The sequence below is a fragment of the Lycium ferocissimum genome, unplaced genomic scaffold (genome assembly GCF_029784015.1).
Source record: "Lycium ferocissimum isolate CSIRO_LF1 unplaced genomic scaffold, AGI_CSIRO_Lferr_CH_V1 ctg51, whole genome shotgun sequence".
Taxonomy (NCBI): domain Eukaryota; kingdom Viridiplantae; phylum Streptophyta; class Magnoliopsida; order Solanales; family Solanaceae; genus Lycium; species Lycium ferocissimum.
Window position 1 is genome coordinate 532,659 of NW_026725865.1, and position 27,929 is coordinate 560,587.

General features: G+C 35.6%; 3 protein-coding genes across 6 annotated transcripts; 1 reads left to right on the top strand and 2 right to left on the bottom strand.

Annotated features, from left to right (window-relative positions):
- The first annotated feature begins 5,751 nt into the window (after positions 1 to 5,751).
- Positions 5,752 to 6,343, top strand: LOC132044684 (ferredoxin C 1, chloroplastic). The gene has a single exon (XM_059435193.1). The coding sequence runs from the start codon at positions 5,819 to 5,821 to the stop codon at positions 6,269 to 6,271; it is 453 nt and encodes a 150-aa protein (XP_059291176.1). The 5' UTR covers positions 5,752 to 5,818; the 3' UTR covers positions 6,272 to 6,343.
- Positions 6,344 to 6,698: 355 nt separating this feature from the next.
- LOC132044683 (uncharacterized) lies at positions 6,699 to 8,958 on the bottom strand. Its single transcript, XM_059435192.1, has one exon. The coding sequence runs from the start codon at positions 8,138 to 8,140 to the stop codon at positions 7,118 to 7,120; it is 1,023 nt and encodes a 340-aa protein (XP_059291175.1). The 5' UTR covers positions 8,141 to 8,958; the 3' UTR covers positions 6,699 to 7,117.
- A 388-nt stretch (positions 8,959 to 9,346) lies between these two features.
- Positions 9,347 to 23,806, bottom strand: LOC132044681 (uncharacterized). 4 transcript variants are annotated; one of them, XR_009412240.1, is made up of 11 exons: positions 23,650 to 23,803; positions 23,071 to 23,129; positions 20,186 to 22,556; positions 15,592 to 15,724; positions 15,424 to 15,512; positions 14,180 to 14,418; positions 13,156 to 13,242; positions 12,458 to 12,557; positions 11,516 to 11,708; positions 10,182 to 11,376; positions 9,347 to 10,073 (listed from the first exon to the last, which is right to left on the bottom strand). XR_009412240.1 is itself a non-coding variant. In XM_059435191.1 (11 exons), the coding sequence occupies exons 4-11, from the start codon at positions 22,418 to 22,420 to the stop codon at positions 10,976 to 10,978; spliced, it is 3,477 nt and encodes a 1,158-aa protein (XP_059291174.1). In that variant the 5' UTR covers positions 22,421 to 22,556; positions 23,071 to 23,129; positions 23,436 to 23,490; positions 23,650 to 23,789; the 3' UTR covers positions 9,347 to 10,975. The 4 variants fall into 4 exon arrangements, 3 of the variants coding, with proteins under 3 accessions (XP_059291174.1, XP_059291172.1, XP_059291173.1); XM_059435191.1 differs by adding an exon at positions 23,436 to 23,490 and having other exon boundaries at positions 9,347 to 11,376; positions 23,650 to 23,789; XM_059435189.1 differs by having other exon boundaries at positions 9,347 to 11,376.
- Positions 23,807 to 27,929: the final 4,123 nt, after the last annotated feature.

A 27,929-nucleotide genomic window follows, 5' to 3' on the forward strand; every position in this document is an offset into this window, starting at 1 on the left:
CCGGCAAAGACGCGCGTCCCTCGCGCCAAAGACGGCCGCCTCCTCCGGGAGCACCCGGCCCTCCTCCCCGGCGTCGCTCGATAGTCGCCCTCCGAATAGGCTCCTCCCCGCGCCTAATCTCGCCCCTCGCCCGCCGGATATCATCCTCCGATATCCGTACCATCTCCGCCGCAAGCCCCGCAAGCCTGTGGTAAGGCATATGCTCTAACCCCAACACGCGTAAACGCCGTACGGCCACCACCGCATTTGTGTTCAAAAAAAAAAAAAAGTTATTTTTTAAAACGTAACATTCAATGCGATTAAATAAATTTAAATACGATAAACTTACCAATGCCTCGTATCGCCCGGCGAGCGCCGAGTATCCTACATCCCTGTGGGGACGCAAAGCCGGGTTGCCGATCAATCGGCGTGTGATCTCGATGATACCGCCGCATGTAATCGAATGAGAGTCAAATGGCCGACGACAACTAAAGTGCCCAACCCGTTCTCCCAACGGCGGAGCCGAACATGCATGAAAGCCGAAAATCATCATCAACGGCAGCCGATCGTCCCGCCGGTGTGTCGGAGCTCATGACGGACGTGGGGTATACTCGTGTATGCCCAAATCGTCGTAAGACACGCCGGCATGTGCTCCCTACGATGTCCAGGTGTATCAATGGACACCGCGACATCCAAACCCCCGACCCGCCCTACGAAGGCCGGCAAACCATCTAATATAGCAACAGTACGGCGTCCATATAAATAGCCGCATAACATATACATACAAATCGTTGATCACCAAGTCGAAAAGACGTTTAATTAAATTATTAATGTAAATTTAAATTGTTTTACCGCATCGTCCGTCGCGTGATCAAACCGGTCCCGAATGGTAGAATACCGTGGCGCATATCCACATCCCGATCAAAACCCGCCGTCCACCTCCTCGCATAAGGCATGTCAATGTCGAGGTGATGCCTAGGTACGGCTAAAAAGGCAAAGATTCTCTCCCATGCCCATAATCGTAAAAGCCGATATTAGAAAATACGATTTTTAAGTCGTCTTTTCAAGAGTTTTGTCTACATTAAAGGAAGGCATACTTAAAATATTACCTGGAGAACAGCAAAAAATCCACACACATCTGTGACAACTCCAATAGACGCTCGGCACAGGCATCTGTAAAGATACGCCAAAACAGCCCCCCCCCCCCCCCAGCTGTAGTCTCCCGTGGTCCGTATGCTCCAAGAAAACCAAATAACGTAAGCCGACAAAGGCACCGATGAATTCGGGAACAAGATGCCCCCGAATATAATAAGCAGATACAAACGAGCATGACGATCAACAGCGTCCTCCGCGGGGTGCCGTCATCAACCGGATCAAGACCCTCCAAAAAGTGCAGAGTGCACTAATCCGAACCCGACTCTGTCCTGAAATCTGGCCCTGGGCAACAGGCACGAAGTGGGTGAGCCTAGTCAACTCTGTCGCCCACGTCTGACCAGGAGGAGGCTCGTACCGAGTGTATAATGGCTCTCCATCTACCCGCAATCCAAATAGGACCTCCACATCCTGAAGTGTAATCGTGGCCTCACCAGTGCGAAGATGGAAGGTATGTGTCTCTGGCCTCCACCGCTCAACCATGGCTGTGATGAGCGCCCAATCATGCTGTACTCGACCAACGGACACGCAACGGTAGATGCCGACCCGAAACAATATCTCCAAGACGCCAGGGTGTGGGGGGTGCTCGCGTAAAAGAACCCAAGCTCTCTGCAGCCTACGGGGGCGGAGCCTAGTAGATATCCCTATAGTACCGACCCATAATAAGTCTGATCTATGATTGTCTTGTAAAGACAATACTGATCTATCAGAGGGTCCCGGGTGAACAGAGGGCCCCGCGTGAGCATCGGGCCCCGGGGGAACATCGGGCCCGGAGAGAACATTCGGATCCATGAAAGAGTTCGGTCTGTACAAACTAAATTAGTCATTATTCTTGAAGTGAAAGATAAATTATATTAACTAATTAACAATTTGTAGGGAATATGTGAATTATGTAGTATTATATCTTGTGAATAATTAACATGGATATGAAAAGTAAATTTAATATGTGATAGTAAGGACACATATGTGATGGCAAAGACTTTTTTGAGAATCATCTCAAGTTAATTAGTTTGAGAATCGAAATTCAGCAGTAATATTTGTTTAGAACTCTATTTTGAATATGTGATATATTTTTAGTTGACCAAATAACCAACACAGCTACGATAAAATTAGACTAAAAGAGTATATTCGTCGACCACATATTTTTCTACATACTTTACATTTTTATCGTTAACTTATGTATTTATGAAAAGAAGTACTTTAACTATTCTTTTTTGGATAATTTTTTTTTATTTAACATATATATATTCACGCTTTTAAAATTATATAGATAACAATTCATAATCATTTACAACTTATCTGGATGGTTGATTCAATGCTATTGTATTATATTATGTTGTTAATTTAAATACAATGTTTATTTTGATTGTTACTTTTTTAGATAATCTTTACATTTTTATCGTTAACTTATGTATTTATGAAAAGAAGAACTTTAACTATTCTTTTTTAGATAATCTTTTTTTATTTAACATATATATATTCACGCTTTTAAAATTATATAGATAACAATTCATAATCATTTACAACTTATCCGGATGGTTGTTACCTATTGTATTATATTATGTTGTTAATTTAAATACAATGTTTGTTTTGATTGTTACTTTTTTAGATAATTTTTATGTAACGACGAAAGGTCCTATTTTATGTAACCATTGATTTGGTCCTATACAATATGACACAATACGAAAAATGTCAAAAATAATACATAACAATCATCCAATCAAAGTGTTAACAACATAATAATTCATTACCAATCAATTTCTTTCAATTCATAAACAATATTTAACAACTAATAAATTCATAATTAATATTTAACAAAATAATAATTCATTAACAATTCATAAATAATTAACAAATTAACAACTCATAAACATATAACAAATTAACAATTCATAAACATTTAACAAATTAACAATTCATAAACATTTAACAAATATTGAATTAAACCAAAAAAAAAAAAAAATCGGAACAGTGGCAAAAGCCACTGCCCAGTCCGAAAAAGAACAAAAAAAAATTGTTTTTTTTTTTTTGAAACATAGCAAGGATTAAATGTTAAGCATGCTTAGAATATAATGTATATAACAAAATAATAACAAAAGTTCATAGTAAAAAACCTTAATCGAAGATTTTTTGTAGAGTTATTTAATCGAGTTCTACGCCGCTTTTCCCCAAAATTTGAACTTAGAATCTTGCTCCTCGACTTGAATATACCGAGAATCTAAACTTTCCGGACGAAATTTAATAGAAAGTGACGTTTTTGGAAGTGGGACCACCTCTTTTTTCTCCGTCAATGGCGGTTTCCTTTTTTTTTTTTAAAACGACTGGAGGGGACCAGTGGTGGAACCCGATCGGTTTATGTTGAAGAGTATAACGCAGTATTTTATCAAGGCTTATAGTATAACGCAAGAAATCTTTGCGTTATAGGACGCTTACAAGAAAACTCCTTTAGCTAAAGATTTCATCGCGCTAAAGCACTTAACGGTACCGTTACGGTTAAGTGCTTTAGCGCAGTAAAATACTGCGCTAAAGGTACATTGGTAACTTTTTTTTTTTGTTGGGGTATTTTGGTTCAAAAAAAATTTTTTTACACCATTTTTGTTCCGCACCCCTAAAAGGGGACATTTGCGTAAATCAAACAAAATCCCAAAGCTTTAGACTGAACAATGTAGACCAACATTAGATCCCAAATTGGAAAAGGCCAGGAAAACACAGCCCAATTTTCACAACTCATACTTAACAAGACAAACATGGGTAGTAGCCCATAGGCAGATTGTAGACCAAGATCCCACCAATTAATTCCAAAAGAACCTTATCTTCTCATCAACACATCTTATCCACACCAACAAAACCTTCGCTCCACATTTTCCTCACTGACAATGGCAACAATTCATTTTACAACCTCTAATGTTGCGTAAGTTATTGCAAACATCATACAAGCGATACAACAATCTAAGTTTTGTCCGTAACATTGAAAAATATATTGGCATACATTTGAACTAGTCTAACAGTGTCTGGAAGGATAATTTCCCAAGGGCTATATTTGCACAATTTTTAAAATTAGGGACAAAATCTAAATGACGGCCTAAAAGAGGACATTTACGTAAATCACACAAAATCCAAACCACAGCCCAAATTGGTAAAGGCCAGCAAATGCGGCTCAATTTTCAAAGGGCAGCAAAAAGCAGCCCAAAATTTCCAGAACTTAGACAAATATGGATAGCCCATAACCAAAATTCCACCAATTAACTTCCAAAAGAACCTTATCTTCTCATCAAGACATCTTATCCACACCAACAAAACCATAACTCCACATTTTCCTCACTATGGCCACAATTCATTTTACAACCTCTAATGTTTTCAGCCAGAAAATGGTACATGGCGTCGATTTCGATTTTTTAATACCAAATCAAACCAATTGCGTCGGGTTTTTTAATTTATAAACCAAACCAAATCAATAAAATTTGGGTTTTTCAACTTTGGATTTTCTCGGGTTATTCGATTTTTTCGGGTTTTTCCCCGAACAAGTCTTCATACAAAACATACGACTTTTACGTCAAATATTTATTTAGTCCTAGTAAGATACAACTATATAACTAAGGTGTTTCATAAGAAAATAACACAAAATGTGAGATGGGTGATGACATCGTATTAAAATATTCAACAAAAAAGATAATAAAATCGGTTAAAATAAGTATTGCTAATTAATAAGCCATAAATAAAAATGACTTTAATCTAAATACTAAGTTATGCTAAAATAAGTTTAATAAGTATTAATTACATGACAAAGAAAAAAATTAAGCTATGTATTTTTACGCTCTAAACCAATTATGCAAAACTAAAGATTAGATATCCAACATTACGGTCATTCCTAAAGTTAGAATTGAATTTCTTTTGTTAGCACTAGTGTTGAGTTGGTTTTGATTTAGATTTTATTTGAGTTACTAACGTCCATGGCTTATAAAACTTATTGGCATTCAAAATTCTAAGTTCAAGCTTAAAATAATATGATAAAAGACAAAAAACGATGAAAAAATTTAAGAAATATTTACAAATTACATTACAAATAAATATTTTTATGTATAAAATATTTTAAAAATCGAATACACGTAATGTCGGGCCGGTTTGACTTTTTTTTAGCTAAAATTGCCCAAACCAATTATGGTCGTTTTTTTTTTTTTTCAAACACCAAACCAAATCAAATCAACCCACTAGTCGGGATTTTTTTTTTCCGTTTGACTCGGTTTATCGATTTGGTGCGGTTTGCTTTGTACACCCCTAATGTTTTGTTTTGTAAGGTATTGCAACGACAGTCTAATGTTTGGTCTGTAAGGTTTAGCAATATATGAGCAAACATTTGACTGAGTCTAGCATCGTCAGAAATAGTAATTTCCTAAGGGCTATATTTGCACAAATTTTAAAAATAGGAACAAAATCTAAATGATGGCCTAAAAGAGGACAGTTGCGTAAATCAGACAAAATCCAAACTACAATGTAGTCAACAGTAGCCCAAATTGGTAAAGTAGCCCATTTTCCACAACTTGGTAACAACACAGACAAACATGACTAGCCCATAGGCAGATTGTAAAACCAAAATTCCACCAATTAATTCCCAAAAGAACCTTATCTTCTCATCAAGACATCTTATCCACACCAACAAAACCTTCACTCCACATTTCCCTCACTCACTATGGCAACAATTCAATTTACAACCTCTCCATCTTTCACCCTCCTTCCACCAAGAAAACAAACCAATCTTGCTGCTATTCAACTAAACAATCCCTGGTCACTCAGAAGAACCGGAAATCGTCGAGTACGGGGCCTTGTCTATGCTTATAAAGTATTAGTAGAACATGAAGGTAAAACAACAGAGCTAGAAGTTGAACCTGATGAGACAATTTTGTCGAAGGCACTCGACGTTGGCATGTCCGTACCGTACGACTGCAATCTCGGAGTGTGCATGACATGTCCAGCAAAGCTTCTTAGTGGGAAAGTTGATCAAAGTGATGGTATGCTAAGTGATGATGTTGTGGAGAGAGGCTATGCATTACTATGTGCATCTTATCCAAAATCAGATTGCCACATTAGAGTTATACCTGAAGAAGAACTTTTGTCTCTGCAACTAGCAACTGCCGATGACTGATGTAAAACTGATACAAGATGTTGTACTTTTTGAGGAATTCAATGCAAAATTATGTGTTTGTATTGCTATAAATAGTCTTTTTCAAAATACATCATTCGTCTCTGCATAAGGCATTCAAACAAATAAACGGATAAAAAAATTGCTGTTGATCCTATACAGATTAAAGGTGTGCTAAGGCAGGGGCGGAGACAGCATTGTGGTTACCGGGTCGGTAGAACCTAGTAGCTTAGGATCAAACCATGTATTTATATTGAGAAGTTCATTTAATATGTATAAATGATATATATCTTGAACCCAATAAGCAAAAAAAATTGTGATTCAAAACTCACGAACTAAAAATCCTAGCTCCGCCTCTGTGCTAAGGTCCCAGACTATCTTTTTGGAAATCGCCAAATTTTTGTACGTTGTATCATATTACAAAGAATACTAACATGTAAACCAGATTTCTCCATTAACAGTAATCACAAAAAGAATACAAATTGCAGGAAATAAAAGATTTATTCCCAACTTTGTAACTACTATGGAAACCCCTCCAATGACATATAACAATGAATTTAGTGAAATGTTCTTCAACCTTGCAAAAAAGGTAAATCATTTTTAACCTTGTTCCACTTACTACATTGCTCTGTTTGCGGGCTTATAAAGCATTGATAAATCTTCCTTGTCGCTTTTAATTACCGGACTCTTGAGTCTTGCATGACTCCACTACTTGTCAGTGTGCCGATTAAGCATACTTTCTAAAGCAATAGACCTGATTCACTTTCCTAAATCCAGTTTCAATAAAAATCGTCAGGATGATATTTATAACAATTCTTGCCTCGGTGAATAGTAATGTGGGATGACCATCTAAAGGGTTGGGCGGTGGAAACCAGGTTTCTTGGTTTTCCTCTGCTTAAGCTTCACCTTCACGTTGACGCCATTGTTAATAACGGACTGAAGAACGATATTAAGTTTCCCCTCCAATTTCTCCCCTTTCCTTGGAGTATAAACTACGTTATGAATATCATCAGCCAAGGCTCTTTGAGCCAGAACTTCCCCAACAGCAGCACAAGTAGCATTATTCTTCGTCGATCCCAAGTCAAATTTCATGTCCTTGGAAATCGAATGTGCCACAGCAACAACCTTGCTAGTTGCTCTATGAATAATGCTAGCACTTACAGAGCCTTTTGACACAAAAATATCCAAACAAAATGGCTCGTGATAAGGAGCAGTAAGTTGATTAAAAGTTGGAACCCTTGACCTCTTTGTCTCAAAATCTAACATCGGTCTGTCCACTGGAAAGGCCGAGCTATAGCTCAATTTCTCCTTCTTGCTTTTCTCGACCTCAAAAGTCGAAACTTTACTTGATTTTTCCTTCTCTTTTGGAATTTCATCTCCATTATTCTTGTTCTTATTCCTTCTATGGAAGTCGAACTTATATTCCTCGTATTCCTTGGAATCTTTCTCAAGCTTATAAAACAAGTTCCCGCGTATTCTCATATCCTCAATATCGTCAAAATCATCATTATAATTGGTTGCTACATCATCAATATCGTCCTCTTGATTGAATAAAACCTTTTTCTTCGATGCAACATTTGCGTTGCTTTTCCAAGCCTCAGCTAAGCTAGATGACACATTCCAAGTGTCATTATCCGTTATTTCAATCCTACAATCTCTTAACGCCTCGTTATTATCCTTATACAACGGCGAAAGCTGATGAAAAACCCCACGACCGAAATTTGCTGCTTCGGAACGTGGTTTACTATCCTCAACGAAATTAAATACCTTTTCTTGACTAGTTCTTGTGGTTCTTGAAGAATATGAACACACTCTTAAAGGGCATTGGGACTTAAGTATACAATACAAGTTGATAATTTTTCTTCTCAACATGGAATAATGGAATTAGCAACAACTGCAAACTAGCATAAAGGGTGCCTGAAAATGAAACTATTTGTTGATGAAAGTAAATATACTCTTTGAGACAATATATCGAACAGTTGGTGGGCAATGATTAGTATGATCTGTATTCACTTCAATGCTTATTTGAACTTAAATAATTTGTGGGTTTAGCTAATATTGAATTGCATATACTACTTCTGATAAAGATTTTGCGAAGCAAATGTATAAATAATTTGAGCTAAAAGAAGAAAAAAATAGTTCAGGTTTTGCTCTTACATAGGGAGTTTATATAAAGCAGTCTTATTTTGAGAGGAAATGGAAGTCTATATAAAAATTTAATTTTTTTTCCAGATATAAAAATTATAAATTGACCCTCAAACTTTTGCTACAATTCATTTTGGTTCTCATCATTACTTTTATTTCCCTATCTAAATTTGACGTTACTAGGGGAAAAAAAAATTAGATTGGTGTACCTGTGATCTAAAATAAATCATAAACATTTTTATGGCCGTAAGATAATGTCATGAAATGTAATGTAGAAGTCAAAACTAAATTCTTTTTGAATATATAAATATGTTCTTTTTCTACCTCAACGATAAACTAAAAAAAGAAAATGTACAATATAAAATGGGATAGAGAGTACTTTATTTAAATTTTGTAAATTCATTTTAAGGTGATGCTGGTTGATTTAAATAAGTACTTAGGTGTTATTTAACCAATCGGCAGAAGTGAAAAAATACTGGCATACACTTGTTCTTCAGAGAAAGAAAATGATTGAGAGTGCTAATTCCTCTCCGAAACATGGTACTACCATGAAGAAAGCACCATCCATTCAAAATTATAGCGATGTATATATAACAATATAACAACATACCCAGTATAATCTCACAAGTGGGGTGTAAGAGGATAGGATGTACGTAGATCTCACCCCTACCATAAGTCGTGTGCATACTGACAATCTCAAATTGAAAGCGCAACTTCTATGTGTGAAGAAGTCTATACATCTCGGACCTTTTTTTATCAACAATATCTCTATCATTTGATCCAATAACGTTCCATTAGGTAGAAATAGATTTGATAAGTACTGATAACTCTCGAATAAAGTATTAGAACGGAAAGATTCATTAGATAATGAGCTCTATTGGTTCTAATCAACCCATTCCCACTATAAATCAACAAACAACATATCCACCGGGATCACATGGAAACAACATATTTTTTTACTGAATGGAATAGTATTAATGAGAATATTAATCTTTAAATGAAATATTGAAGTTTCAACAATCACATCCTTGAAATACTTGACACACTACTTTTTTCTGCTGACTTTTTTCTGCTTCATGTCACCAGAAAAAAGCCTTCCAAGATAATGAGGATTGAACCACATGTGGGTGAAATTAGCCGTTCAAATGATGAATTTCAATGATTTCAAGGACCTTGAAAAATGAATTTTGGATCTACAATATGTACATTCAGAATCTATACGAATATCATTTACCGATAAAGTCAGCAGAATTCTCCAATATTTTCGCCCAAGCCATCGAGTATAATGCACATCTTCTACTGTTGTATAAGTAATCAACCATCTAGACTGCAAGGCAAAAACTATTGGCGCTATTATATTCCAACAAAACAAATGCACTCATTTCTAGTCAAGCCATCACATACACCACACTGGTGGTAGATATGCTGATGCTGCTTTCCCCAGCTCATATAAACGCATTTATCGCACACGTCCTCAAAATGGTAGAGGATCTTGCTCAGTGCACACCAAACAAGAAGCTACGATAGCTTCCAACTTCAGTTCAACTTCCACCTAGATCAGAAGGAGATAGCATAATTTAGACCACTTTATCCAATAGCCTTGCTGGGTAATTCTTTTCCCACCCGCCTACAAACTGCCTGTTGCACAGTTGAGCCGAAGCTTTGAAGGAAACATCAAGAATCAGTTAAGAAAAACCGACCCAAATAGCTCCAAACATCAACAATGCCCAACTAGTTGACTGTAGTTTTGGCTGGAGAAACGTCATACCTCAAGTTGGCAGCTGATTCAGGTAATGTTTACACAGCATGGCCAGTATGACTAGAACACTAACAGGATCATAGTTCTCAAGTTTATTCTTCAGCACATATCGTGCGGAAACATCAGCAGAACATGGAAAATACAAGCGTCTTATCACATTCACTTCAATGATTTTCGCCTGACCAAGATGAGAAGACTGAACAGTCCTCTTGACAAGAGGAACTTTTTGCTTCAGAACCATTATCATAAGTGTTAAAGCCAGAGTCACACACTCGAGATCCAGAAGAGCCAAGATGATAATTTGAATTATTCTCTAAAGCAGTATTATGCAAAAAAGTCCCATTTGATGAATCAATTCCAGCTTTATAGAAAGAAACTTCAGCACTAATACCTCCATCATAAACTGCAGAGGAATCCAAATTGCCGTCATTCGTAGGAAATTTGCACCCCTAACACATTTAGAATCGGAAGCTTGTTTTGGAGCCACATGTAGCTCATTTACCCCATCTGATCTGCTAGATTGATTCAACACTGAGTAAGACTGTAAAGCTTTGCCAATTCCACAGGGAGTCAAGGTAGATGCCAGACCATATCTATTGCTGCTGACTTCTTCACTAGCACTTTGGACAGCGGGGTCTAGAAAACAGCTATCTACAAAAGTCACACAAATATATTTCTCTGTTATTAGTGGCAGAACTATCAGAAGCATCTTCAATCTGTTTTTCTGCCAATGTGTTCCCGGATGTAACTTCAGCTAATGAATCAAGACCAGATTATTAACAAGGTGGTTGGTCATATTCTTTCTAAGCTTCTTGATTGATAGGCTCTACACCAGAGTTGACATCAATTTTTGCAGGATGTAGCGCTGCATCTTCAGTATCAGAACTGCCCTTACTTGCCCCAGATGGAGGAGAGAGCATCCACTTTGTGGCTGATTCAGCAAAATTCTTCTCTACCTCCTTACTGGAGATCTGGATATCTGACTCGCAACGACCACCTTGTGCTGTAACCACAGTGCTCTCACTTAAGTGAACGGCAGAAGCTGGAGAGCCAGAATCCATGGGACCAAACCTGTCATCAGATTTTTCTACTATGTTCACACATACGCCATCATGCAGATGTCCGTCACGCCTGATAGATGATTCCTGATCAGCTTTTTCAACCAAAGCAGGTGACGGAGAATGATTATGTTGTAACTCACAAGCTGCAGAAAATGTTGTACAAGTCCAAGATATAAATATCGACAGAAATGATAAAATTCTTTACTCAAATCGCAAAATGTTAAAAAAAAAAAAAAAAACCAAAGACAAAGAGGGAGCAGGAATATATAATTATCCTATTACCCTCTTGCATACCTTTCTTCAGTATCTTCTTTTGCAACAAGTCTGTCCCAGGAAATACTAACATATTGATAGATTTCATTTCTTGCTTGTTTGATTCCTCAAGTTCATCAAATCCAAAAACCTTGGTCCAGATATGCAGATGCTCAGACATAGCAGGAACGATTAACTTCTCAACTTTTAAATTGGAGAGGACCTGAATGGAGGATGTAAAAAATATTGGTCTCATAATAAACTTCATATATAAAACACATTGTTGATACATGTGATGAACATGCTGTTGGAATTTTCTAAGTGGATTCTGCACAGATGGACAGGACAATTAGAACAGGCATGGCATTCATAAAACTTAAGCCTTAAGAGGTCAGACAACATTAAATCTCGTAGTGGGAAATGAAAACAAAATGACAATGACCAAAGCAATATCACGTTTCTTGTTTCACAAAAATATTACTGTTACTCAATTTAGCAATATAACTGTTCAGTAAGGCTAAATTTTATGTGCTTTTGGCTAAGAACTTAAAAGATTTTCTCATACGTTTCAAATATTAAAAGTGAATACAATTGTGACAGCTTTTGTCCTACAGCATTTTGGATTCTCTAAAGCCACATTCCTTCACATATTTCTTGCAAACAATGTTCCGCAATAAGGCAGGCTTTGATAAATTTTATGCCACTTTAGTAAAGACACGTCAATTGTAAAATTGCTAGTTCTGAAGAGTGAAATCGCCAGTCCTGAAAAGCAATTTGGATACTTCTCCCTCCTATAATCTTTTATATGAACAACCAAAAAAGTTACAATAGCAGTAACACGCACGTAAAGGAACATGGGATACGTCGGGAGTGGGGCTGATATGCCGCCCTTCAACAAAATTATATGCAAGAAATCAGCAGAAAGAATTAGAAGCATAAAGAAAGTCTAATCAGCAACAGTAATTCTCATACCGTCTCAATAGCAGAAAACAGTCGACGACACATCCCTTGCCGCCTATATATATTCCGGGTCCCAATGAATGGCATTTCTGCAAGTTGAGTTCCACGGATCCTAACAGACAACCAGCGAAAACAGTATTTAATGATTGGCAAGGAATGAATAATCACAGCACAAGCACAGATGACGTGGAAGGAAAAGGAAAAGCAATAAGTGTTTTAACAGTTTAGTAAAATTGAGAAACTGAAGACTTGAAGAGTTCCTCTACTTCTCCTACATGAAATGATAAGGTCGAGAATAAGAAGTTAACCAAAAGAAACTCATTAAATTGTCCCCTTAAATAGCTAGGAGTTTTACTTGTAAGAAAACATGCAATCATCATTCTAGATAGCATTCAAAATGTTACAACATCAAAATAAAAATTAAAAATAATCGTTTGGCCAGTAATCTGGAGCAACTAGCTACACCTCTAAAAAGATGAGATAGAGTCAGTCCAACACTGGTACAGGATGGTCTGTTTGATATAAGTTCACACTTTAATCAGTGCACATGCTCAAAAAATAAGAAAAAACAACACAATTGTATCTGCTAGAAATCTAAGATGATTCAGTTTTAAAACAACACACCATATTATCTTGTGCCCGAGCTCTTCAAATCCGGGGGGAAAAAACTTGCATTGTAACATATGAACAAATTTGAGCAATCATCCTACCTTATAGATGCAGCAGATATTATGTCATCACCTCTTTCCAAGATTGCAGTGTAGAAGCCACGAAAGTTCAGCCGACTAAAATTTGAGCTTCAGAGGAAAGAGAATAATTTCAGATAACTACTCATTAAGGAAAAACAAATTCAGATGAAGGAAAAGACAAAAGAACAGTGGGAGGGAAAAGATAGATGATTGATTCTAAAGACAAATTATTTTAGGAGGATCACTTTGTATGAGGAAGTGTACGGGGGCAAGATGACAAATGAATAGAATATGTTGTGTCCTCCATTAAGTTAAGGAGAAACAAAAGGAACAAGGAAAAAGAAATAAGAATAGAAAAAATAATTCTACAATGCTTTAACTCTCTTCTTTATTCCTCTGAGTATCAACCTACATAAAGGAAGTTCAATTATTAACAGTCCACTGCCTCCCTTCTCAATCAAAATGCTTGGCACTGCTTCATCCTAGCAGTCAGCCAGAGAAACTTAGGAGTGAAAATGAAAGATGAGTAATGTCCCGTAAAGATGAAACTTGTGACACCCCAGCTAGGAGAATCCCACATCGGCAAAACACGGGAGGGATGCTGGGTATATAAGTAAGCAGGCCTTACACACTAGTGAGGCGTTTAATGGCCGTGCGTGCCTAGGCCCAAAGCGGACCATATCACTAGCGGGCTGGGCTGTTACAAAACTCACTATCTGGAGGCATCGAGAAGAAAAGTTACAAATTCAAATTTCTAAAAAGTGAAAAACCTATCTGAAGACATAAACCGAAAAGTTATGCTTTGACTTTTGTAAAACATATGTACAAACAAAAATGTATATCCAAAGTTATATGCTGCTTTCATGGACCCAATGTAGAAACTGCAACACAACTGAAAATAAAATCTGAAAGATCATATGCGCAAACCAAAATGGCCAAATCAAATCAGCCGGCCAGCTCTTCTCAAGTTAAACAATAATGAGTGCCCATAGATTTAATATCAGGCAACTTAAAAACACTTGACACAATTATAAAAGCTGCATACCCAGTGTTGTAGAGAACATTGTGGATAATATTTATCCCACTTCTCCTGTCGACAATGGGTACAAAACATTCATCCATAACAGCCAGTGTAACAGCTAGCTTAGAATTACACTCCACCTTTTGAGGAAAAGGGCGACGGGAAATATCTGAGTCCAAATCTGTTCGTTGAATCAGGGACCATGAAAATCCTTCTTCAAGTTCATGCTTAACACCAAGAATATTCTGTAAATGGTCATACAGCTGCATAACCAGAGAAGACAAATAAGACAAGACGTTAAAAGACAAGTCCCATGGGAGATCGCAACTCTGTTAAAAGGCAGACAGTTGAAAGCAAAAAAAAAAAAAAAAAAAAAAAGGGAAGCACATATATAGAAAACAGTCACCACTAGAGTAGAAAATGTCTCTCAGATCAATGAAAAAGTTTGCAAGATTTCAACTTAAACTGTATATCCCTCTACCAAAATTCGATTACACTATTCGATTCAACAGTCAATTAACTCAGTTTTGGAGAAAGATTAAACAGATAATTGTTTTTTTTTTTAAATTGTTTTTTTTTTTTTAATTACATAGGGGGTAGGGGAAGGGGAAATGGGGAGGGGATTACAATGTGGGGATATATTTGTTTTCCTGAAAATAAAATTCAGATGTTTAGAAATACAAGATTACACTATATGTTGTAACTTCTCGAATTATTATGAAAATATTTACAATCCTAAGACAGACATCATTTTTTTTAATAAGACAACCATTTTGAGACAGGAAGTATCAGATAGATAGCATTTGACATTTGGCGAACACAAAACTATCAAGGAAAATTCATACTTCTCAGTTCACTATGAGAAGATGATATTATTTTTTCCTAACCAACTTGATAGTTTCAAAGATCATGTACTTGCAGAGTTGCAGGATGTCTTGCAAAAGCAAGAAATCAAAGTACAAGAGCACACTCCAGCAGGCATTCAAAGAAGAAGCAGAGAAGATTTGGCCTTTCAAAGAAAATCCTCTGACAAGTACAAGAAAATATCTTCTTATCCTTTCGACAGTTTTGGACCTGTGAATGATCATGAAAACAGTGCATAGGAGTGCCTTGGAATAAAAGTGGAACATACTTTAAAAGCGGAATTACTAGTTGTGAGAGAGCACTAATTCTAAAATAGTTCCCACTATTTGATACCTCACTTCATGATCTTAATATGTTATACACCACACAAGGAAAATAACTCACAACCAGAATAATAGAAATACCTCCTGACATTTATGCCCACAAAATGTAGCAGATGGATTATCGGAAATAGCAGATAAACCATTCATCTCCAAGCTGCATGATTTGTGATCTGCAAAGGGAAATCTAAAAATCCAGCTCCAACATAAACGAGTTAATGTGACAAAAACTTCAATAAGATTACACTTTACATTTTTTATCACAGAGGCTGCAAGAAAGAAATTCGTTGACAGTTCTCTCACTATCCTCAGCAGGGTTTCTACTAGCAGCCCCACAAAATTTGCAAGTGCAATTTGGACAATGCCAAAGGCCAAGAGGAAGCATCTGCACCAAGAGGAAGCATGTAAATGCCTAGCTGCTAAAAACAGAAAAGTCCTTGTATGTTCAAATTAAAAAGCATGATAATAAAGGGTAAGCAAAAAAAGCTCATCCATCATCAGATAAACGCACTTTTTTTTGTTTGATAAGGTAACTGTGCGAGTATTGTTGGATTGAAAAGGTGAAGAAAGAGAGGTGAAAACACAGGACAACAGATTCACGCACTTGATAATAAGTAAATTACTAAAAGCTTATGTGTTCAAATCAAAAACTCCATGTGCTGAATTCTTTGATATGTCTGGATAGAGATGAATTACCCTACGAAACTAACATCCTGCAGAAGAAAGCAGGCACCTTACTGAGGAGGACATGATCCAGAAGGCAAGTCTGGCTATGGAATTGGAAGAAATTGCAAAGAATGAAGAGATACCGGCAGACAGAAATCAAGAATTCAATGGTTGAAACGGGGTGATAAAATAAAATAAAAAAAAAGTGGCCAATGCTAACAGGAGGTATAATACTATTGACTAGCTCAATATAAATGATTCTCAGGTGGAGGATTTGAGTGTCATCAAAAATGAGATCTTGACCTTCTATCAACAGTTATACAAAGAACCAGAGGTGTGGAGGCCTGAGTTCAATTATCTACATGGTCCTAAGATCAATGCTATAGAGGAACAGTGGATGCAAAGGGATCGATGAACAGGGAATCGTGGAGGGTTTAAAGTCTTGTGCATCAGACAACGCTGCAGGTCCTGATGGCTTTACCATGGGATTCTTCATTCATTGCTGGGATGTGATCAAAGGGGATCTGCTGCTTACTTTTCAAACTTTCCCTTCCCAGGATTACTTTGAGAAGAGTTTCAATGCTACCTCTATAGCTCTAGTTCCAAAGAAGGTGAAGGCAGGGGACTTTAGGCTTATTAGCCTAAACGGGAGTGTGTACAAAATCATATCCAAAGTGTTGACAGAAAGATTGAAAAAGGTGATTCACAAACTAGTGGACAATCAGCAGATGACTTTCATTAAGGGTAGACAGATCATGGATGCAGCTCTTATTGCCAATGAATGTGTGGATTCCAGACTCAAGGGTAACATCAAAGGTATTCTATGTAAATTGGATATTGAAGAGGCCTTTGACCACCTCAACTGGGATCTCTTTTTAAAGCTCATCAGAGACATGGGATTTGGCAGCAAATAATAAAATTGGATAAAATTTTGCATCTCTAAAGTAAAATTCTCCAATCAATGGCTCACCAGAAGGTTTCTTCCCTTCACAAAGAGGCTTAAGGAAGGGAGACCTCTTCTCTCCTTTTCTCTTTATTATTGCCATGGAAGGCTGAACAACATGATCAAGAAGGCAAACATAGAGAGATGGATATGGGAATTTAGATCCCTAAACAATGAGAGAAGCAATTTGGAGATCACACATCTCTGTATGTTGATGACTCAATTATTTTTTGTGATGGAGGAGCAGGTCACTCATCTCAAGTTAATCATGTCCGTTTTTGAAGTTGTCTCTGGACTTCATCTTAACGGAGAAAATCTCAGATCTTCACGGTGAATGAAGTTCCAAACATCCAGAGTTTGGCTGGACCCTTAGGGTGTGAAGTTGAGGTCCTACTAACTACTTTATTGGGCCTATCTTTAGGGGCAAAGAGCAAATCTCAGCAGATATGGAATGGGATCATAGAGAGATGTGAAAAGAAACTCTTCAGATGGAAGAACAACTGTATTTTCCTGGGAGGGAGGATTTCTAGTCAACAGTGTCATCGACTCTCTTCCTACCTACATGATGCCCCTTGTCACTTACCAGTGAAAATTGAAAACAAGATTGATGCTCTGAGAAGAAACTTCATCTAACAAAGGAACAAGGAAAAGAGGGCATTCCAGTTAGTCAAATGGATAACTCTTACAAACAGCAAGGAGGGAGCTTGGGAATCAGAAAAATGAGACAACATAACAAGAGCCTATTGGTGAAATGGCTCTGGAAATCTCCTATGAAAGAAAAAGCTATGTGGAAGAGAGTATAAATGAAAAATACGGGGACTAAGGGACAATGGTGCCCTTGTACTGTTGCCAGTTCTTATGGAGTGAGTGTGTGGAGATCCATAAGATCTCTCCGGAAATTCTTCACCAGTAACATCAGTATGAAGGTGGGAATTGGTTGAAGAACTCCTTCTGGAATGATGATTGGATAGGCAATGGGCCCCTCAAAGAGAGCTTCCCATTTTATTTTTTTGCCTATTCCAACAGCTAGAGGCTACCCTCGTTGAAACCTGAAGCCATCAGGGATGGACCCTTTTTTTTTTTTTTTTTTTTTTTGATAAGGATCAGGGTTCAGGGATGGACTTTCACCTTCAGAAGAGAACCAACTTTAGAAGACTACTAAATAATTGGGAAGTGAATAGAGTGATTGAACTGTTTAAACTACTCGAAATCTACAAAGGACCACTTGAACAAGAGGACACACAGGTTTGGCACGTAAATAACAGTGGTACTTTCTCTGTCTATTCTGCATAGCGGATCCTAAACAGATTTGATCAACTCAAATTAGCAGTCTTCTGCTGGCTAGTGGTCAAACAATGTACTGATACATGGCAGTTTGATGAAGAGAGGAATGTAGTTGTGCTCAAAATGTTTCTCGTGTGGTGTTGAGAATGAAACAAACAACCATTTATTCCTACATTGTCAGGTCACTAATAGGTCATGGCATTTGTTCATGAGTATGAGTGGCCTGAGATGGTCCATGTCCTAAGATACTGATGAGAGGTTGGCCTCCTGGAAAGTCACATGTACTGGTACTAGACACAAAAAGTGGTGGAGCCTTGTCCCTGCTTGTATATGGTGGACAGTTTGGAGGGAAAGGAACGCTAAATGTTTTGAAGATTTAGCAAATTCTGCACAGAAGATCAAGATGAATTGTATATTTTTGTTTCACTTTTGGTGTACAGAAGCTTTAGTACAGGATGTAGAGTCATAGTGGACCTCATTGGGTCCTTCTAATTTGTCACACGGTTAGTTTTTTGGTTATACTCAGTTTTTGGGAATCTTGTAACTATGTTCTGTTTCCCTCAGCACAGCCTTTGTGCTGAGGTCTATATCTTATATATGAAACTTGTTAACTTTCAGAAAAAGAAACTAACATCCTAATAATTATTTTTGATAAGTAATTAACATCCAAAAAATAATGTTCATTCACATGGTATTTGTAATGCACTTTTGTCTTTCCATACTGTGGTTGACACAATCAACATTCTTAAACAGTTCTTTACATGGAGGGAAGGAATAGGATTAATCTGTGAAACAGTTTATCTGAAGAGTAATGGTCAGACGATAGTCCAAATGTTGCACCGAAGATCATGGGTCAGGAAAACTGCCTAGAGTTAGTTTTATCGTTGATTATCTTTTGTAACTTAGCTCCTTTCTTTCACTTCTTTTCTTATTTTAATAAGGTAAAGATAACCTGGCTCCTTTCTATTGTTACCCTGAAGGAGTCCCATGTGGGGTGGAAGCGGAGGGTTCAAATTTAGTGGTTAACTATCCATGGACAGTGAAGACAGTATGTGCTAACATGGACAGTGCAACCATAAAAGTGCATATCTGTTCCAAAGATATATAGAAGAAGCAAGGGAATGGATTTAAATGAAGACTTGCATCGCAACTAAGAAGTTCTTGCCAGTGTTATGTTCTTTTTACCCTGGGACAGAGATACAACAACAACAACATACCCAGTTTAATCCCATAGATGGGGTCTGGAGAGGGGAGAGTGTACGCAGGAGGTAGAGAGGCTGTTTCCGGAAGACCATCAGCTCAAGTAACTCATATAAAACAGTTTTAAGAAAATAAAATACAGAAGTAAAGCAGACAAAGCAAATAATAGAGAAATCATTACATATCATTCATAAAAAATGGAACAGTAACAACAACAAAATAATGCGATAACCGAAGCAAAGAAACAACAGGTAGTAACCCTAGGACATAGATAATAAATGAAATTACAAGTGAAAACTTGCACCGAGTGTCTTTTTCCTACTTCATATGATTTTAACCCCCACCTTCCCCCTCTGATATTTTATTTTCTCCTACTTTGCCTCATTGATCAAATTTAAAAGTTCTTTTGACACAGATATCCAAAATTAACAAAGTTATGCATGGGGATAAGTCGATTCACATGCTTAAAATATCAGTATAAAAGTTACAATAATTGATGTCAGACAAAGGAAGGATGAAGTGCGTGGAAAACTATGACAGCATGCAGAGGCAAATCCAGGATTTTTAGTCATGGGTTTTGGACCCAAATCCTTTTTGCTTATTGGGTTCTAGATCAGATTATTACAGGTTAGCCAAAGTTATTGGTTGAACCCGTAATTATAACGGTGGCTCCGTCCCTGACAGTATGGAGTAACAGTGGATAGATATGAAACAGCAGTGAGGTAAAGAGAGCATTTGCTCATTGATACATACTTGTATGCCCAGACAGCTCTGATGAAAAGTAGATGGGCAACCATCACAACAGATAAGGTCCCCACCATCACCACAAATACCACAAGCATCATCTTCAAGATCATCACCATCAATGTCTAAATTGTAGAAATCCTGGCGATCAGATTCTTTTTGCTTATTCCATGCGTCAACCAAGCATTCTAGTAAGGAGGCTCCAGACTCTAAAACTATGTTTTGAAATGGTTGATGCTGTTTACTTCCTGCATGGAGCTCAAATTTTGAAACTGGAAGGATTTTACTACAGCAATCACAGTGGACACCATCTCGTGTGATCAAACCTTCTAGTTTTACTCTTGTCCTTCTGCGGTTCACATACTGAATCTTCTGTCTCAACGTCAATGTTCCGTTGTCAATCAACCAGGACAATAAGGTTCTTTTTCCAGTATATGTAACATATCCATCAATATCTGGATTTTCCCCTTTGTCAGAATGACGGACCAGCAATGTACATCGCCCAATTAATTTACTTTTTCTTCCATGTATTGAATTAGAAGCAACTCCAACAGATGATTTTCCAACCATATCCTGTTTAAATCTCCTTACCTTCAATGAGTTATCACTTGAATTATCCCCACTCTCCTCGTCTGTCGCATGTAATTTGCCTTGCAGCAGCTTATCTTTCTTCTTCATATAGCTACCAAGTCTCTTCTCTTGCTGATCACTGTCTGTGCCCAACACAGACTCTCTCACAGAAGTCTTTTTAGGATCTTTTCTCTTGCCATCATCTTTTCTCTTCTGTCTCATTTCTTTCTCCATTTTTTTCCGTGTTTGCCTGGTAAGTTTATTAATTAAATCATTTGATATTGGATCAAATGAACAAGAGCTTCCATCAGGTTTACTTTTACCTGAATCTACCTCTGATCGTTTTTGAAATGCTTCGTAGGCCTTAATTATTGACCAATAGGCTGTTCCGCTAGGATTAATGTACACAGCGTCCAAATAGTCTCTATTCTTTCTTGGTCTATAATCGATGGTCCATCCAGCTTCAATGAGCATTCCCCTTATTCGTTCTCGCAACTGCTGCTTCTCAGTGCTTCCACCTCGATTCACTTTTCCGTCTTTTCTTTTAGCGGGGGTAACATATTCAGAAGCCAAGGGCCTGCTTTCTTCCTTTGGCACCCGCGTTGCTGAGCTAGCAGGCTGCACACTAGGTGGTGCCAACTTAAGTAATGTATCAGTCTCATCTTTTTCAGAGGATACTAAATGGATGCTTTTACCCAACAAAGGTTTTTGTGGTTTCAGCTCATTTCTCTCTGTTTTAATAGACAAAGGTAGCTTTTCAGGCTGTTTAGAACCCGAGCAAAAGGACGGACGGACAAGTAAATTCCTCTTGAGAACATCTGCAGACAAAGAACCTTTTCTACTTTCAATTTCCACAGGATCATATTCCTTGGGCATTAAGTCTATCTTCTTCTTCTTATTCACCATAACCTTCAATACCCCATTTTTCCCTTGCAATCTGATTGGTTCATCACAGACTTCTCTATGCAATGAAATGGGCATATGCACTTTATCCTCCAGCAAATCATACCTTCTATTAAAGCCATTGTCATCGCCCTTTGTCCTACTACCCGATAAACTACTTGAACTATCCACATACGAAAGCTTCCTCTTCTCAGCCACTACACTCCTAGACCCACTCCCAAACTCTCTACAACTCCCTCTTCTTTCAACCATGTTCAATCTGTCATCACTATACCCATTCAAATGGATTTTCATATCACATTGTTGATACTTGTTAACTTCAGACAAATTTACATTTCTACCAAATTCTCCATCTCTAACACCACTTTTCCCATAAACAACAGAACCATTACTAAAAGTTTGACCATTTTTTCTCTGAATTGACTCTGATATCTCATCACTATACCCATTCAATTGCATTTTCAAATCACATTCTTCATACTTGTTAAAATCAGACAAATTCATATTCCTACCAAATTCTCCATCTCTAACGCTACTTCTTCCATAAACAACAGAACCATTAGTAAAACCTTGACCAGTTTTTCTCCGAATTGACTCCGATATCTCATCACTCGACTCGTAATCATTCATTACAAACTTTGGCCTCTTTGAAGAACCGATCCCTCCAATGCCAATTCTATCATCTTTCCTTTTGATAATTAAACAACCAGAAGAGCTTCTTTTCTTCAGTACACCACCACCTGATCTCACACTAATCACACTATCCTCCATCTTCACACCTTAATACAAAAGTTCAATCACAAAATCACTAAAAAAAAGCTCATTATTACTATCATCCAATCAACTATATTATAATCTTCCAATCATTTTTTGTTCCAGATCTCTTCATCTTCACACCACTTTATTCCTACACATTAAAAATATAATATTAAGCACAAAGCAATATGATTTGTACTCAAATGACAATAAACGTACTAAAAAGTGAGGCAAATAATGACTAAATATATGCATTTTTGACCGAACATCAAAATGTGGTCATTTTCTCTTTCATTTGAGTGTTACCAAAAATTATTCATAACTCCAAATTCTACCTAAAAGTACTAAAACGTAAGGCAAATAATAACTAAATATATACATTTTTAACCGAACATCAAAATTCGGTCATTTTCTCTTTCATTTAAGTATTACCAAAAACTCTTCATAACTCCAAATTCTACCTTCAGTTATTCAACATTTAGCAGATATGAAATATAATACTAAGCACAAAGAAATATATCTGTACTCAAACGACGACAAAAGTACTAAAACGTGAGGCAAATAATAATGACTAAATAAACACATTTTTGACCGGACATCAAAATTCAGTCATTTTCTCTCTCATTTAAGTTTTAATAAAAATTCTTCATAATTCCAAATTCTACCTTTAGTTATTCAACATTTAGCAAATACTAAATCTCTTCATCTTCACACTGCTTTATTCCTACACGTTAAAAATATTATATTAAGCACAAAGCAAGATATTTTTTGAAACTTGGTACTGTGACACAAAGCAAAATAATGTGTACTCAAACGACGATAAAAGTACTAAAACGTGAGGCAAATACTAATGACTAAATATATGCATTTTTCAACATTTATTCAACATTTAGCAAATCATCCAAATTCTACTTCAATTATTCAACATTTAGCAAATCATGATTTTGAGCTCGTTAATTCCACTATTTGACCGTGGTCAACTCTTAATTAAATACAAAACTTCAATCACAACATCACATATAAGTATTACCAAAAATTCTTCATAACTCCAAATTCTACCTTCAATTATTCAATATTTAACAGATCTGACATATAAACAACAAAAATCATAACATTAGATACAAAACAGCAAAAAAAAAATCGATTTGTAGATAAAATTGAGAATTAAGTGAATTACACGAAAGAAAAAAAAAGCGGCAATCATTACCTGACCGGAAAAATTTATTGCGATTTGCTAATTTTACCGGAAAATTGATGCTACTGATCAACGATTTTTTTTTCCGGCGAACAAATCGATAGAAAATAAAAGAGAAAAATAAATATTGGTTGGGTTACTTTGGGGGTGTTGTTGTGTTGCTTGTATTTCCAGTACAGAACAAAAACGAGAAACTGTAACACTTTGTTTGGATAGTTGTTAGTTCTTTCTTTTTTTTTACCGTGTTTCTCAACCGGTGTTCAGTATTCATATTGGATCCGATTATGGTACCCGTTTGGCCAAATTTTATTAGTTACTAAAAACAGCTTATAAGGTATTTTTAGTTTTTTTGAGTGTTTGACTGGCCAGTTTATAAGCTATTTTGTGCTTAAAATAAACCCAAAAAAATAAGTTGAGTAGCCCAACTTATTTTTTTAGCTTATTTATAAACTGCTTTTTTTAAGTTAAGCCAAACGGGCCCTATATTGGAATTGTATTTTATATGGGCCCATTCAAATGGAAGCACTCCCTAGAAAGGAAATTTTCACAAATAGCTATCTTTTAGCTCTTTCTAACAACCTATAACTATATGTTCTACATTTACAATTCGTAGCTGGAGGACCCTATATTTAGCTAGTAAACGCGTCAATTTAAATATAGGATAAATATAACGAAAATACACACGCTAAGAAAACTGAAAATGCTATATTTATGGAAACAAAATCTATTCCGATTTAAATTAAAATCAATTTTTAATGTTCCCTGATTCACGCAAATATCCTTCTATTCCATATTTGATCTCATATCTCATTCAAACAGCTGGCAAGATGTTATGTTATATTGGTGATTTAATAAGATTTGAAAAGTCTACTCTATATAAATTGATTTGACCTTTTATTTTGGATTTATGTTTTAATAGTTATATTTCTTATATATTTTGGTTATATTTTAGTTGCATTTTGACTGATCTGTTAGATACTACTTATTTTGGTTTACTGTTAACTATATTTCATCTATATTTTACGTATATTGGGAGTGTATTTAGATGAAATTTTAATTTCTATAACACACTGTACATTAAAAGTGGACTTATGGAATATATCTAAGTTATATTTGTTGTATATTTCTACTGTATTTAAATGGTTAAATACTATAAAAAATTACAGTTATGGTGAAGAACAATAAACACGAATTAACTGAAGAAACATGTGAAAAAAATAAACAATACAAAATATACTTAAAATGCACATAAAATATAGATCTGGTTAAGTCACAGATCTGTAATAACTGAACTTAAAAATACAAACGAACTAAATATACTGAAAATACAACATAAATATATAGGTTAAATACACGGTGAAACATAAAAATCAGTATAGAATTTTACTTTTTTTGGGAATTAGATTTGAATTATGAGTGAAATTAACGAGTAGTTAATTAGAGATAAACAAGGAAGATGAACTATTATAAACTGATTTGAAATTGCAGGAAATTAAGGGATATTGGACATAATGGCGTGTATATAGGGGGATAGGAGAGAGGGACTTTTTTTTTTTTTGCTTAAATTTAGGGGTGTGGGAAGTTATCAGATGAGTGGTAAAAAAGTGATAGCTATAGGAAGTAAATATGTTATATTTTAGCTACTAAATATAATTATTGTAAAATTTAGTTATGTTCCATAAATAGATAATAATGTAAGTTATGCCAAGTAAATTTTAGTTTTTTATATCCAGGGCTCGAACCCGAGTATTACTCTCTCTGTCCTAATTTATGTGGCACAATCGGAATCTCGTGATTCAAACTTTTAATTTGGATCGTGAATTCGGTCAGACACAGAAGCTTTAAATTTTTTGAAATAAAATTTATATATTTGGAAATTACGTAACGTAAAAGTATTATAAATTATAATAATTAACAACTTAAAATATTTAAAAGGCATATAAAGAAACTCCGGTCAAAGAAAAACTTAGTTGAATCTCAAATTTTAATTGTTCCACATAAATTGAGACTGAGGGAATATATGTATTGTGTTGTATTGATTTGATGAATATAATGTTTGAATAGATTGTATTTCTTGTTGTTACGTAATGTTAGAAATCAACAATTTAAAGGATAAACCTACAAGAAAAGTAGGTTACATTGTAGAGCAATCATCACGATAAAGAATGAAATATGATTATTAAATAATAGCATATCCAAAATGAGAAGAAAAAAAATAAGGTAACAACACGATAACACCAAATTGGGACATTTCGTCGTTACGTAACGATGAATTTAATAATATGATACAATAAAATTAAAGTAACAATAAAATTCGATGATTTTCTTTGTCATTTAAGTATTACTACCAAAACAAAAAGACCAAGTGAACCCTTATTATGACCGGAGGGAATAGTATTTGTTTTTAAGTTGACATTGCTATTTGAAAATTGAAATTGTGTTTGGACATGAATATAAATTTGAGTTGTTTTTTGAATTTTTATGAGTAATTTAGAGTAAAAATGTAAAAATAACTTTTTGGACTTTTTCAAATTTCATAAAATTTCAAAATTCAACTCCAAGTTGAATTCAACAAAAAATTATAACAATTCTATATCCAAATAATTTTGAGGTGTAATATTTCGGAAAAAAAAGTAAAAAGTGCCCATGGTGAAAGGGGAAGGGAAAGGGGGAAAAGAAAAGAAAAAACATTAGTTAAATCGGGATTTGGGAATGCAATTCACAGCTAACATTTCTTTTTATATATTATATAAGGCTAGGATTCGGGTCAAACGCACAGTCAGTATATAATAAGATCGTAGCTTTATAAAAAAAAAAAAGAGATTAAAACAAAAAAGAAAAATTATGCCCAATTGGTTTCACTATTTTTCTAATAACATAGCTTTCTTTTTCTTCATTTAATTAATCTCCTCTTTAATTTGTTAAGAACAAGTTGAAGACATTCCAATTTTAGTTAGTATAGAGCAAAGTTGAAAATTTCAATAATCTGCATGCGGATTAGCTTTGGCTACTACTCTTTCCGTTCCAAAAAAAATTATCTTACTTTTTTTATTAATTTATTTCAAAAAGATTGATACAATTCTATATTTAGAAACAATTTAATTTTAGGAGATAATTTACAGCCACACAAATATCTAATACTTGTTTTGAACCACATATTTTAAAAGTCTTCCTTTATTTATTAAACTTCACAAGTCAAATTAAGACAATCTTTTTTAGAACGAATGGAATAGAAAATACGTCATAAAGTATGTACTTCAATACCAAGCATAATATGGTAGCTTAGCGTAGAAAATGTTCGAATAAAATTGCGTGTGACAATGTAAATATTTTATTATTATGATATTGGCACGTCATCGCTAAGGAGATAAATATAAAGACAAAAAATCATTAGACAGATAGTTTGCACATTCTTTCCACAATAAATTTTAATTTTAGTCTTTATTTTTTTGGTTAATCATATTTAACCTTCAATTAATATGATGTGCATTTTTGCTCCTTTTATGTAGGAAATATGTGATATTCAGACTATTTATAAAACTCTTTCATCCTCAAATATGGAATAATAATATAAATTTCAATGGCTGAGCACTTACTAACTCATTCAATTTCTAAAGATTCATAGTCAGAGAGAACAAAAGTGCATATATCAATTAATTAAATGTTAAATATACTTAATCAGAAAACGAAAGGACCAAAATCAGAATTTATTAATTTTTAAGGGACTAAAAACTCAAAATTATCATATTAATAAGGAATGGTTTTGGTTATTTGTGTGATTTGAAATGACATGTGTAACATTCCGTAAATCCGAATTAGGTGTGAATGTATGAATCTAGTATAAAGGTGATATTTTAGCCATACGAATCCATTTGGGATGAACTCGGGTGATAAACAGTCATTTTGAAGTCAAACCAAAAAGTGAAGTTCTTAAGGTCTTCTAAATTCGTCTAAGTCTAAGACAGTCTGTACTTATGGCCAGTTTTCGGGTACTTCCGTTAGGAATTTGGGAAAACTTCCTTCTTGAAAGTTGTAGATCTTTGAAAGGCCTTTCCAATGGTATATTATGTAGGTCAACCGGACATCCGTACAAAGAGTTATGGCCATTTTACTAAAGGTGGCAGAGCTGAATCTTCATTCATGACCAGTTTTCGAGAACTTACGTTAGGAATTTGGGAAAACTTCCTTCTTGAAAGTTGTATATCTTTGAAATATATTTCCAACGGTATATTATGGAGGTTAAATGGACATTCATACAAAGAGTTATGGCTATTTTACTGAAGAATGGCAGAGCTAAATTTTCACTGAAAATTTCACCCAATGTACACC